This window comes from Scyliorhinus torazame, chromosome 1, assembly GCF_047496885.1.
Source record: "Scyliorhinus torazame isolate Kashiwa2021f chromosome 1, sScyTor2.1, whole genome shotgun sequence".
In the NCBI taxonomy this organism is placed as follows: domain Eukaryota; kingdom Metazoa; phylum Chordata; class Chondrichthyes; order Carcharhiniformes; family Scyliorhinidae; genus Scyliorhinus; species Scyliorhinus torazame.
Window position 1 is genome coordinate 298,005,075 of NC_092707.1, and position 13,133 is coordinate 298,018,207.

Here is a 13,133-nt window from a genome sequence, read left to right on the forward strand (position 1 = left end):
GTAGGAAATGTGAATTTGCTGGAAGGGTTCACAGCAGGTTGGATAAGTTCGGAGTGTGGCCAACCTACGAAAGCCAGGGGGATACAGAGGGATGTATCTGCAAGATGATCTCTGCACCTTGTTTGACCATCTTCAGGGTTAGAGGGGCATTTTCCAGTGTGACTTCTCCCCTCTCCTAGAAGATGCCTAGCTGAGGATGGGGTTGTGAATGTAGTGATGGCATATAGACATCATATATGACATTCTCAACTAGCAGCCCAGCTAATCTTTTGCTGTGCTTCATTTTTGGCCACTCCTCTTAGTTTCTCCTCCACATCAAATATTTTGATGACATCACTTTAAGGTTTTGGGGGCATTAAACATGCTTGTGCCCTTTATGTTACAGCAGCTCAAAAAAAATGTTTGCTGTATAGCATAAAGCTTTTGAAATTAATTTGCCAGCTCTTCAAATATTTTTGAAAGATAGAGCAGAAACAAAAGAGAGGTGTAAAAGAAAAATATTCCAACAATTCAGGCAATGATACTGATGCATCTAAGGATTTCAAATCAAAACTTTAATGGAGAAATTAAAAGACAATTTAATAACCGACCCATGAAATTGGTAATATTGGTAGTTATTTAGCTTTTATTGCTTGAATCCCTATCTTGGAGCAAATGAATGAAAAAGGGAGGAAAAACATTTTCGGTGATTTTGTTGGGAACAAGACAGTAGCACTTGAAAGGTAATTACAATCGCATATCACCATCCATTTATTATTGCTGGGTCAACTTCACATAGGCTATAGCACTTTAGGAAGTTGGCCCATCATTACCTTCTCAAATGTAATAAATGCCGACCTTGACAGTGACATTCATACCCAGAGAATGAATTAAAAAGTCAGTTAATATTTAGTAGCAACATTCTTGTTAGAGTGCCACCTAGTGGTGTTCTGGACAAGTTGACATTTTAATGTGCGATACATAGCAGGATAATGGTGTAGGATGCAAGGGTTTGTTAACAGGAAGTGCATACCTTATATTTGACTTTTAACTTACAGTTTCTACTCCTCTTGAATGACGCATTGATTTTTTGGTGTAACTAATTTTTGCACTTCTGTTCATTTTTAACTTTATTGGTTTAGATTTTGTAATAACTGAAAAGTTGCCAGCATTTGCTGTCAAACTCTAATGAAACTAACAGCAAACAGAACAAGTCCAGAAGTTGCGCTCAGTGATTCTATACTTCACCCGAGTGCATATTTGAGGCAATCCCGGTTCCCCTCCACAACCCTAAAAATCAACATGCCTCCAAAAATTAATTGAATTTTCAAAGTCATCCACCCATATGGTATTAGTCTCATTGTAAAAACTCTTAAAAAGTTGCACCTTTTGAATGGGAGATAACTGAGCTTTTAACAGTGTGTTAATTTCATAATAACTGCTGAATATTCTCAGAATTATTACAGCACAGGAGTACGCCATTCGACCCACCATGTCTGCACCAGCTCTCCAAATGAGCAATTCCCTTGGCGTCATTCGTCTGGTAACCTGCACATTCTTCCTTTTCAAATGACAGTAAATCATTTTTGAATGCTTCGATTGAACCTGCCTACCCGTCTCTGGCAATGTATTCTGGACCTTATGAAAAAAATTTTTTCTCCTATTGCTTTTGTTTCTTTTGCCTATTACTTCAGATCTATGCCCTCTTGTTCTTGAGCCTTTCACGAGTAAGAATTTATCCCCATCTACTCTGTCAAGACCCCTGAATCTCCTCTCAACCTTCTTTTCACCAATCTATCTCCATAATTGAAGTTCCTCCATGGCCTTGAAAAGCTTATTTGATGTTTCTGGAAAGTCAAATTTCTCGATGATGAACACTTGTTTTTAATATGATTGTTCTTTCTTATGCGAATACCTCACTTTGATTGGCTGCCTGTCTGCCGACAGTTCTGCTACTACAAGGCGAGTTGGCACACGATTTGAATTGCCACCAGGAAAGAGGAAATTATTCCACAGAGATCACTAAATCTTTGTGGGTTACTTTCTTTAAGACCATAGGCAAATACTCAAATTTTGCCATTGACCATAAATACACACCGATTTTTAAAAAATCTCTTCAGACAACTCATTATTTGCACACTAAAGAGACTGACAACTTATTGCCAGTTACCAACTTTATTAGGTTGGAATAGAAATGGAAATTCTTAAACACATTACAGGAAGCCAAGAACCATCCTGTAAATACTGAAATATGGTTTTTGAAGGAAATCCTGATATTTAATAACGGCATAACATTTTGGAAAACCAATTATTTACATATACCAAACTACCATAAAAAGTCTCTTCCTAGCTATATATTTTAAGACTGAATGGAGGCTTTATGATCATATCTGTCCTTGACACACCTGTATCAAATGAATCTTTCCATGGATGTCCTTTGTAAGAGCATATTTCTTCTGACTAGATTAGTTTCAATACCATTTGAATTTGCATTAAAACTCTCAATTTAGAATTCAGAAGGTTGGAAGAGACTTTGAACCAATAGAAAATCTTCACTATCTTAATCACTATGTTGAAAAATTTGTTCACTTATGTTTTATGCCAATCTCAAGGTCAGTCACCCAACAAAACAGCTTGGAAACACACTATAAATTAGTCTTTATACTTGAGAGTTAAACTGCAAGTTCTTTGCACTTTAAAGAGTACTACAGATAAACTCACTTAATTCCAACCGCTTGGGACAATTGAAACATTTCATAGAAGGGGAAGTAGTAATTTTAATCTGTTCTGGTGCATAACAACCCAGATGTGCTGAAATGTTGTACATCATAAAAAGATGAATACAGAATGGCATTTTAAGAAGAAATGTTTGCAGCATAGCGATAGATAGGTTCTTGATTAATAAGGGGATATTGGGTTATGGGGAGAAGGCAGGAGAATGGGGATGAGAAAAATATCAGGCATGATTGAATGGCGAAGCAGACTCGATGGGCCGAGTGGCCTCATTCTGCTCCTATGGCTTATGGTTTTAATAACAGAACTCAGGAAGTATGAAGCAATGAAATGAATACCTTGATCAGAAATAAACATGCACACATTCCCTTCCATTGCACATAATTCAAACATATCACTGGCTTTTACTGCTGTCCAGCTTTTCAACCTCTCAGCTTTTTTTGTAAACAAAGCTGTGTTTTACTTACCAGCAGATCCCACCAGCTTTAGCTTCCAGTAGGCAAAGTTGCAAATAAATGGATACAACTGTAATTTTAATTCTGATATAGAGCATGAGCAGCTCCTATGAATTATGTTACTCTAGGTTGGCAATTTTAAAAAATAATATGTAACACTGAAAGATCTCAAATTGGCAGTACATAAGGAGTCACTCGATGCATTATTTTGTTTCCTGTCCCCCAAAAAACTTTGCTAGACAAATCCAAAACAAATCCCACAGCTTGGCGGCTTCTCAGTGTGTTACATGGATCCCTGGTTCAAATAGCTATCACATTTTCTTTTAAAAAGTTACAATGGCTTGCCTCAACCACCCCCTATTACAAATCAACTCGTGCTTCATCTATTCTTCTGGAGAAATAAATTCATCCTAACTTTTTCCCTAACCAGGGAAAATAATCTTTCCCTATTCACCCAACTAAAATATTTCTTAATTTTAAAATCACCGTAATTTCTCCTTATAGCTAGTTTTATATCGCTGGTATCATTTTGGTGAATCTATGCTGTACGCTGCTTTCTATAATGAAATATTCAAAGCTTCACACAGCACTTTTAACCGTGGCATAACCATTGCCTGGTACAAATTTATTATAATTTTTTTTTTAATAAATGGTATCTACTTTTTTTTAAAATCCTAAATGCTACTGGTCATTTTTTATAGGTACAGAATTATACAGAACCTATAGGCAAAAGCAGGTCCCTTGGCCCAAATCATTTGTGCTGGTGCTTATAATTCAAATAAGTTTCCTTTCATTACAGATGCCTCATCTCACCCTATCAGTGCATCTTTTTATTTCCTTCCCTCATTGTACTTGTCTAGTTTCCTTCTGAAAACATCGATGCTATTTGCCCCAACTACTTTCTATGGTAGCCACCAACGTATGGTACCACAGAAATCTGAACGTCCCCGCACAGGCTGTGCGCAAGTTAGCCCCTTAAAATTACCACGTGAGTATGGTTGTGTGGAAGAAATGAAAAGGGCCATGCACCTTAACAAACTGCCTCTGCACTCCATTAAAAAATTAGAGCGTATGTTTGTAGCAAGTTCCACTTTTTAACCACTCTTTGACAAAATAAATTTCTCCTAATTTCACTTTTTGAGTTATTAATAAGTAACCTGCATTTTTGACTTCTCGTTTTGGATTCTTGCACAAGTGGAAACATTCTGTCTACATTAATCCTGCCCAACTCATTCAAGATTTTAATGGCCTCTATCTGGTCATCGCCAAGCTGTTTTCCAAACACAAAAGCCCAACAATGCACCTTTTAGGAATTATTAAATCTTTCCTCAGCGATTGCGTAGTAACAATGCTGCTCAAATCAGCAGCAAATTGTTGCAATAATATTTACATGTTAGCTGTTTTATTACTATACTAAGATATACACCATCCTACCCTGAAGGTGCCGAAACACAATAGTGTTACAGGGTTCTGGAAAGTAAGTTACTTAGACATGGTAGGACATTTTTGGATTTGTATATTTTGCAGCAAGGGTGTCAGGATCATAAGTGGGAGAAATGCTTATTTGACCTTACATGATTATGTCCCAAGAGAAAAATTGATGAGAATTAAACTTGTATATGAATGCCATCTCACCACCCCGACTATGCCTTCTTCTCTCATGTTCCTCCTGCCCAAGGTTTCTCAAATTGTTATAGTCAGTAATTGCTATCCATGTTCTTGCAAGATTCTAGCCAATAGTTACAACATTTGAATTTATAAAAATAAAATAAAAAAATCAATAACTACTCCATCCATAACTACAGTTGCTTTTTCCCATCAGCTATTTTGTTTTAAATGCAAGCAGATTTTACTAAAAGCGTCAATTAAAGCGATTTTAAAATATTGGAAACAATTACTTGAAGAAAAAGCAGGTTAACATTTAACATGTGATAACTCAGTTCGGACCCAGTTCTGCTGAAATGTCTACAACTGAGAGTTGAACCTGTGAATCTCTAGTAATTTTTGTTTTTATTTTCCTTCTAGCAATTCTGGTGTTCTTTTTCTCAATTTCAATTAAGTGAAATGTTTAATCTGACAAATTGTCAGGTGGGATATGTTTCACTCCAAATTCTCTCCATTCTTCTGCTACACTCTCGCCGTAAATAACCTGACTATGCCAGTGGTTCCCCCCTCAGTTTCTGGTCAACCTTGCCAGGGCTGAAAGCTCTGTCTACCCCCTTAACAAAGTTGATGAAGAAAAACAGGTGGAACCAAGGACCCAAAACCAAACATTTCTGAGACGGCCCGAACATAACACCATTATCAGTACAGATAGAAATGAGGGTTACATGCCTCCAGAGGTACACAAATGTGATCCACCAGGGAAGCCCAGGACAGGAAAATGACCTGAACCCTCATGGAATAATTGGATCAGCCCTTTTGTACAAATGCTTTGTCGCTGATGCTGCAAACTCAGCATCATTTTGATCCACAAGCTTAATCTACGCAAAAGCTTTTAACACTCAAATATTACACCATAACCAAATTTAAGAAGAATTAAAGACTTGCATTGTTATAACTTATGACTGAGAAATGCAATTTTTCTTAATTAAACAGTTGAATATATCTCGAAGTCTACAATCATTATCTTGACTGTACTGCTGAATTGTGAGGTTACATTATAATTTTTTACTTTTTTCCCTTTAGACTGAGAACTTCAAGATCTTCAAGAAACCGCCTAGAATTACAAACTAGTTGAACCCCAATTTTCCATCCTCTACTCAGAGCGCAGTCTTTAAGGGTCAAAAGTTCTTCGATAAAACCATTCTCCAACTGTCTCAAAAAACATTCCACTGAAATTCAGAGGCTTCCTTGTGAAACAAAATAAGTCTCCATTAATTTCCTTCCTAATTTTACAACATCAAATCACATCTGAAAATAAATAATTTCCTATTCAAGGTATCACTAGGTCAGAGGTGAAGAGGAATATACAATGGGAAGAATATTTCAATTATCGCTGGAACTTTGTGGTTGTCAATGTTCTTAGTGAGGGAGAATGCATTGATCCTGATGCTTTAGTCATCAAACAATTGATGCAATACCAGAACAATTGAGAACTGTTAGTTCTCACGTGTCTTAAGTGGAGGATCGAGAAGCTTAAAGGGCCCTATGTGGCCCCCATCAGTCCCTTGAATAAATAAGAATGTTGTCAAGCACTATTGGGCCATTCTATAAAGCTGCCTAATAGATTTTATTTGGAACCAAAACTACTCCCCATCAATAAGTTTGAATTAAAGCTCTAAAACAAAAGGGGACCAACCCTAACAATCTGGAAGTATTTTTTTTTTTAAACAAGTGTGGCAATGGCTATGTAGGGTTAGAAATTTTGGGTGTCAGAACATGGCCTGCAGATATCAGCTGTTTGGAATGCATAACGTCTATTTGAAATTTGGCCACAGCACTGTAGCACCCAGGTTTTCAGCCATAATGGGTCCGATAGATATATTTCATGACCCTTGTGAGCCACATCTGAAATTTAAATCACAATTCCCATTAATTTGCACATCTCAGGCTGGGATTACAAATAGATAAATCCTACCGCAGGGATCGGTGCTAGGACCCCAACTATTCACAATATATATTGATGATTTAGATGAGGGAACAAAAAGTAATATCTCCAAATTTGCAGATTTGGAGGGTGAGCTGTGAGGAGGATGCAGAGATCCTGCAGTGTGATTTGGAGACGTTGAGTGAGTAGGCAAATGAATGGCAGATGTAGCATAATTTGGAGAAATGAGGTTATCCACTTTGGCAGCAAAAATGAGCCGGCAGACTTAGCTGAATGGCCATAAATTAGATGGGGGGGAATATGCAACAAGACCTCGGTGTCCACATATACCAGTCACTGAAGGTTTGCTGCATCCACATTAAGGAGCGAGATCGGCCTGTACGATCCACATTGCAGTGGGTCCTTGTCCCGCTTTAGGATCAAAGAAATTGTCGCTTCCGACATTGTCAGAGGTAGGGTCCCCTCCACTCTTGCCTCATTAAAAGTCCTCACTAGTAACGGGGCCAACAGGTCGACGTACTTCCTGTAGAACTCCACCGGGAACCTGTCCAGTCCCGGGGCTTTCCCTGCCTGCATGCTCCCCAAACCCTTGCTCAGCTCCTCCAACCCAATTGGTGTCCCCAGACCAGCCACCTCTTGCTCCTCCACCTTCGGGAATCTCAGTTGGTCTAGGAATCGTCTCATACCCTCTTCCCCCGCTGGGTGCTGAGATCTGTACAGCTCTTCATAGAAGGCCTTAAATACCTTGTTTATTTTTGTCGCACTCCGAACCGTGGCTCCCCTTCCATCTTTCACTCCCCCTATTTCCCTCGCTGCCATCCTTTTACGGAGCTGGTGTGCCAGCATTCGACTAGCCTTTTCCCCATACTCATAGGTCGCCCCCTGCGCTTTCCTCCACTGTGTCTCCGCCTTCCCTTTGGTCAACAGGTCAAACTCCGTCTGGAGCCGTCGCCTTTCCCCAAGTAATCTTTCCTCCAGGGCCTCTGCGTATCTCCTGTCCACTCTTAAATCTCCCCCACTAACCTCTCCCTTTCCATGCCCTCTGTCTTCTCCCTATGAGCCCTAATGGAGATTAGCTCTCCCCTGACCACCGCCTTCCATCGCCTCCCATACCACCCCTACCCGCACCTCCCCGTTGTCGTTGGCCTCCAAGTACCTTTCAATACACCCCCCCACCTTCCCACACACCACCTTGTCCGCCAGCAGTCTCACATCCAGCCGCCACAGCGGGCGTTGGTCCCTCTCCTCTCCCAGCTCCAGTTCCACCCAGTGCGGGGCATGGACGAAACGGCTATGGCCAAATACTCCGTCCCCTCCACCCTCGGGATGAGCGCCCTGCCCAGAACAAAAAAATCTATCCGGGAGTAGGCTTTGTGTACATGGGAAAAGAAAGAAAATTCCCTGGCCTGCGGCCTTGCAAACCACCATGGGTCCACAAACCCCCTAAGTACCTTGGCCGCCGCCGGCCTCTTTCCAGTCCTTGATTTGGAGCGGTCCAGTGCTGGATTCAACACTGTATTGAAGTCCCCTCCCATTATCAGGCTTCCTTTCTCCAGGTCCGGAATGCGCCCCAACATGCGCATCATGAATCCTGCATCATCCCAGGTCGGGGCGTATATGTTTACCAACACCACCCACGTCCCTTGCAGCCTACCGCTCACCATTACATATCGCCCTCCATTGTCCACCTCAATAGTCTTGGCCTCAAATGACACCCGCTTTCCCACTAATATTGCCACCCCTCTATTCTTCACATCCAGGCCCGAGTGGAATACCTGTCCTACCCATCCCTTTCTTAACCTGACCTGGTCCGCCAGGTCAGGTTAAGAAATGCTGCAGTCGCGCCGGCTGCAGCATTCCGAATTTCACTTCTTTCTGGTGCAACACCGCTTTGGCCCGGTTGAAACCCGCTCTCCGCTTTGCAACCTCCGTGCTCCAGTACGGGTATATTCGGATCTCTGCATTGTCCCACTTACTGCTCCGCTCCTTCTTGGCCCATTTCAGGACCAACTCTCTATCCGTGAACCGGTGGAACCTCACCACCATCGCCCTTGGCGGCTCATTTGCCCGGGGCCTCCTCGCCAGCACCCGGTGTGCCCCGTCCAACTCCAGCGGCCTCGAAGGGGCCTCCTTGCCCATCATCGCCCCAAGCATCGTGCTCGCGTATGCCCCGGCATCGGCCCCCTCCGCTCCTTCAGGGAGACCCAGGATCCGCAGATTCTTTCTCCTCAACCTGTTCTCCAGGTCTTCGAGTCTTCCCGCCCACCTCCTGTGTAGCGCCTCGTTCTGCTCCACTCTCACCACCAGGCCCGAGATCTCGTCCTTGTTCTGACCAACTCTTTTTTTGTACCTCCTGGATCTGAACCTCGTGGGCTGTCTGGGTGATCCCTAGTCCTTCGATTGCTGAAAGTATCGGCGCCAGCATTTCCTTACGCATCTCCTCGAAGCAGTGCTTAATAAACTCCTGCAGCTCCATTTTGTCTTTTTCCCCCGGTTTTTCCCGTTGCTCCAATGCCACTTTTGTGGCCGTTACGCTTCGAGTCCGTTTCATAAAAGTTGGAGGGGACCTCCCTCTTACCTTCCCCATGGGTTAGTCTCGAAAAAAGTTCCGTTGGGGCTCTTCTAGCGAACCCGAAGGTCCGTGGTAGCGGGAGCTGCCGAATCGTGCGGCTCAGCTCCGCATAGCCGCACCCGGAAGTCCCCACAGTAAACATCTTAACAACTATCAACACCAAAATATCCCCCAAAGAATACAGTACTCTATAAGTAACTCTTAATCTTTCCTTGCAATGCCCATAAGACAAAAAAAACCTTTTAACACAGAGATCAGGTTTAAATTCACTACTGAGAGCAGTTATCACTTTTAAACTAGTAATGATTTGAAGACATTCCTTTCAGGCAGAAAGAAATTAGAATTACACTGGTTTTGCTGGATGCAGCTTCCAATCTGCAAAACAAAACTAAACACACCCTGTAGCTGCAAGTCCAAAGCGAAAGTAAAAGCAGAGACAGCCCAGCTCCACCCACACTCTGACATCACTGATAAACACCCATTTCTTAAAGGTACATCCACTACAGCTATTTTATGAACTCCCATTTCTTAAAGATACTCTCACATGACAACTGGGATGACAGGACTGACGTATGAGGAGAGATTGAATTGATTAGGATTATATTTGCTGGAGTTCAGAAGAATATTGGGGGGGGCGCGGATCTCATAGAAACCTTTAAAATTCTAACAGGACTAGACAGGATGTTCCCAATGGTGGGATTGGATTGAATTGGATTTGTTTATTGTCACGTGCACCGAGGTACAGTGAAAAGTATTTTTCTGCATGCAGCTCAAACAGATCATTTCGTACATGAAACGAAAATATGTAATAGAGCAACACAAGGTACACAATGTAAATACAGAGACACAGGCATCGAGTGAAGCACACAGGAGTGTAGTATTAATCAGATCAGTCCATAAGAGGGTCGTTTAGGAGCCTGGTAACAGCGGGGAAACTATTTTGAATCTGTTCGTGCGTGTTCTCAGACTTTTGTATCTCCTGTCCGATGGAAGAAGTTGGACGAGCGAGTAAGCCGGGTGGGAGGGGTCTTTGATTATGCTGTCTGCTTTCCCAAGGCACCGGAAGGTGTAGATGTAGAGGGGTGTGCCCAGAATAAGGGGTCACAGTGTGTGGATACAGGGAGACCATTTAGGACAGAGATGAGGAGAAATTTCTCCACCCAGAGAGTGGCCGACCTGTGAAATTCGTTACCACAGGAAGTAGCTGAGGCCAAAAGATTGTATGTTTTCAATATTTTCAGTTAGATTTAGCACTTTAGGGCGAAGGGGAACAAAGGATATGCGGGGAAAGCAGGATTAGATTGTTGAGCTGAATGATCAGCCATGATCATAATGAATGGCAGAGCAGGCTCGAAGGGCCGAATGGCCTCCTCCTGCTCTTAGTTTTTATATTGAACTTTCCCTTTCCAAGTCTCAGACCCAAAAGTAAGTACAATCCTTTCCAAACCTCCAGGTCCATAGAATGCAAAAAGGTCAAACACTAAAGAAGAAATTAAAACATAAATATGACCCAATTTCTTTGGCTTTACGAGCCCGATTTATGAACTCTCAATGTATGGAGTCCACAAAATCATTTTGGACTTCATAGGTCTGAAGAAACAGAAGTCCAGAAAGACAAATTTAGACATTGGAAAATAGAATATGTGGGAATGAAAGTGACTTTTGTGAAATCAGAAATATTTATCGTGGTGCTTAAAGTTTTCACAGAATAATACAGTGCAGAAGAGGCCCTTCGGCCCATTAAGTCTGCACTGACATGTAAAATACCTGACCTGTGCTGCTTTATGTTTCTACCTAATCCCATTTGCCAGCACAATGACATGCCAAGTGCTCAGGTACCTTTTAAAGGATGTGAGGCAAGCCACTTCTTTGATTATAATTAACCATTAACGAAACAAAAAGATGTGATCACATTATTTTGCAATACAAAATTCAGTAACAATTCTATCAAAGATTGCACCTGTTTTAAAGCAAAAGGTCAGATCAATTTTAGAATTTACCTTAATAGACTTGATAGCCGCCTTTGTCACCTGGTTCATTTTAGCCCTGGAGATAGGTGGCTTATACTCATTTAACGAGTACAACTAAAAGAAAAAGACAACAAATTGTGAGAATGGAAAAATAAATAAAAATTCTTCACCACAAACTTAAATGCATTGTTATTCCAGTCTTTTACAACGTACTTCAGGGTCTGCATACATTTGAAATGTTCACATACATTTGAGAATCCTTGATTAGATTCAACCTGGCCATGCAACTGCCCCTCCTACCCCACATTAACCAATCTTACAAATGGTACTCTATTCAGGTGTTGTCCCTCTGCCATCATACTCCTCTTCCCCCCAAAAAAACCTTAATCTACTGTCCTTGAAACTAACATCCTATTTTCAATTTGAACATGCTATTGTCTTTAAAATTTATTCCCACCTTTCCTGAAACTATGAATCTCTGCCACAGTACTTCAAAAAGTCACAATGGCATTCTGTGTGACTGTCACAAAGGTAGACTTTCTCTCCTCATCCTTCTTGATCCAGCTATAGCCTTTGACGTGGCCACGTTATCCTCCTCCAATGCCTCTCCACTGTTGTCCAGCTAGGCTTGGCTGCTCTAAGCTGATTGCACTTTTTAATGTATCTAATCATATCCAGAGAATCACTTGCAATGGCTTCACTTCCTATTCCTGCATCATTGCTACTGGTGTCCCCCAGGAATCTATCCTGGGCCACCTCCTAGTTTAATTTTGAATTCCTCATTCTTGCTTTCAAAACCCTCCATGACCTCAGCCCTCCCTATCAGATTTCTTCCGTCCCACAGCCCTCCACGATGTCTGCGCTTCTCTAATTCCAGCCTCTTTTGGATCCTCAATTTTTTTTACTTCACCATTGGTGGATTGCCTTTGAAGTTGACATGCTCTGGAATACCCTCCCCACATCTCATTACCGCCTCCTCCTTTAATACACACCTTAAAACCAACCTCTTTAACCAAACTTTCGATCACCTGATCCAATATCTCCTCACGTGGCTAGTATCATACATTGTTTCGTTAGCTCCCTGGCATGTTTCATTATGTTAAAGGCATATTTCATTTGCAATATAAAGAAACAGTAACACGAAGAAAAGTTGGTAACTCCAAAGATTATTTGTGCGAGGTGCTCCAGTGCCCCATATTAAGTTGTAATGATTGTAATGATTATTAAGTTGTAATGAAGACATGGTAGACCACATGGAACTGAGTAAACAGAATTTGTGACGTAATCCAGTGTAGTGCAAATGCATGAGGTCTGTTAAAGAAATCTTGTGATGAAGCATGCCTAAATAAAGCAAGTGCAACCATTGAATTTGTATTATTGATAAGTGGTTATCAAATGTTATTTTTGTACTTTTCCACACATTTCTATATTTAGTATGCTTGCTCAAAGCAAATTAAAGTGAAAACAAAATTTCAGAAACAATTGTATAATTTCTACAGAATAAAATCTGGCATCGCAACTTTTTTATGCCCATTCCGTTCCAACACCACCAAGCAATGCATTTTTAAAAAAACATTCTTCACTCATTAAAGGTGTGCACCTTGCATATGAAAAAGCACAGAAAATAGGTGTAGACCATTCAGCCCTTTGAGCCAGATCTGTCATTCATTATGATCATGGCTGATCATCCAACACAGCAACCCGTTCCCGCTTCTCCCTCCCCCCCCCCGGCATACCCTGTGATCCCTTCAGGCCCAAGAGCTATATCTAACTCCTTTTTGAAAACATACAGTTTTGGCCTCAACTACTTTCTGTGGTAGCGAATTCCACAGGTTCACCACTCTGAAGAGATTTATCCTCATCTCAGTCCTAAA

General features: G+C 41.4%; 1 protein-coding gene across 1 annotated transcript in view; it reads right to left on the reverse strand.

Moving 5' to 3' along the window:
• Positions 1-13,133, reverse strand: part of tiam2a (TIAM Rac1 associated GEF 2a) — a 214,871-nt gene that overhangs the window by 151,869 nt on the left and 49,869 nt on the right. The window contains 1 exon segment of the mRNA XM_072507711.1: positions 11,290-11,373. Within this exon segment, the coding sequence (XP_072363812.1) occupies positions 11,290-11,373 (84 nt within the window).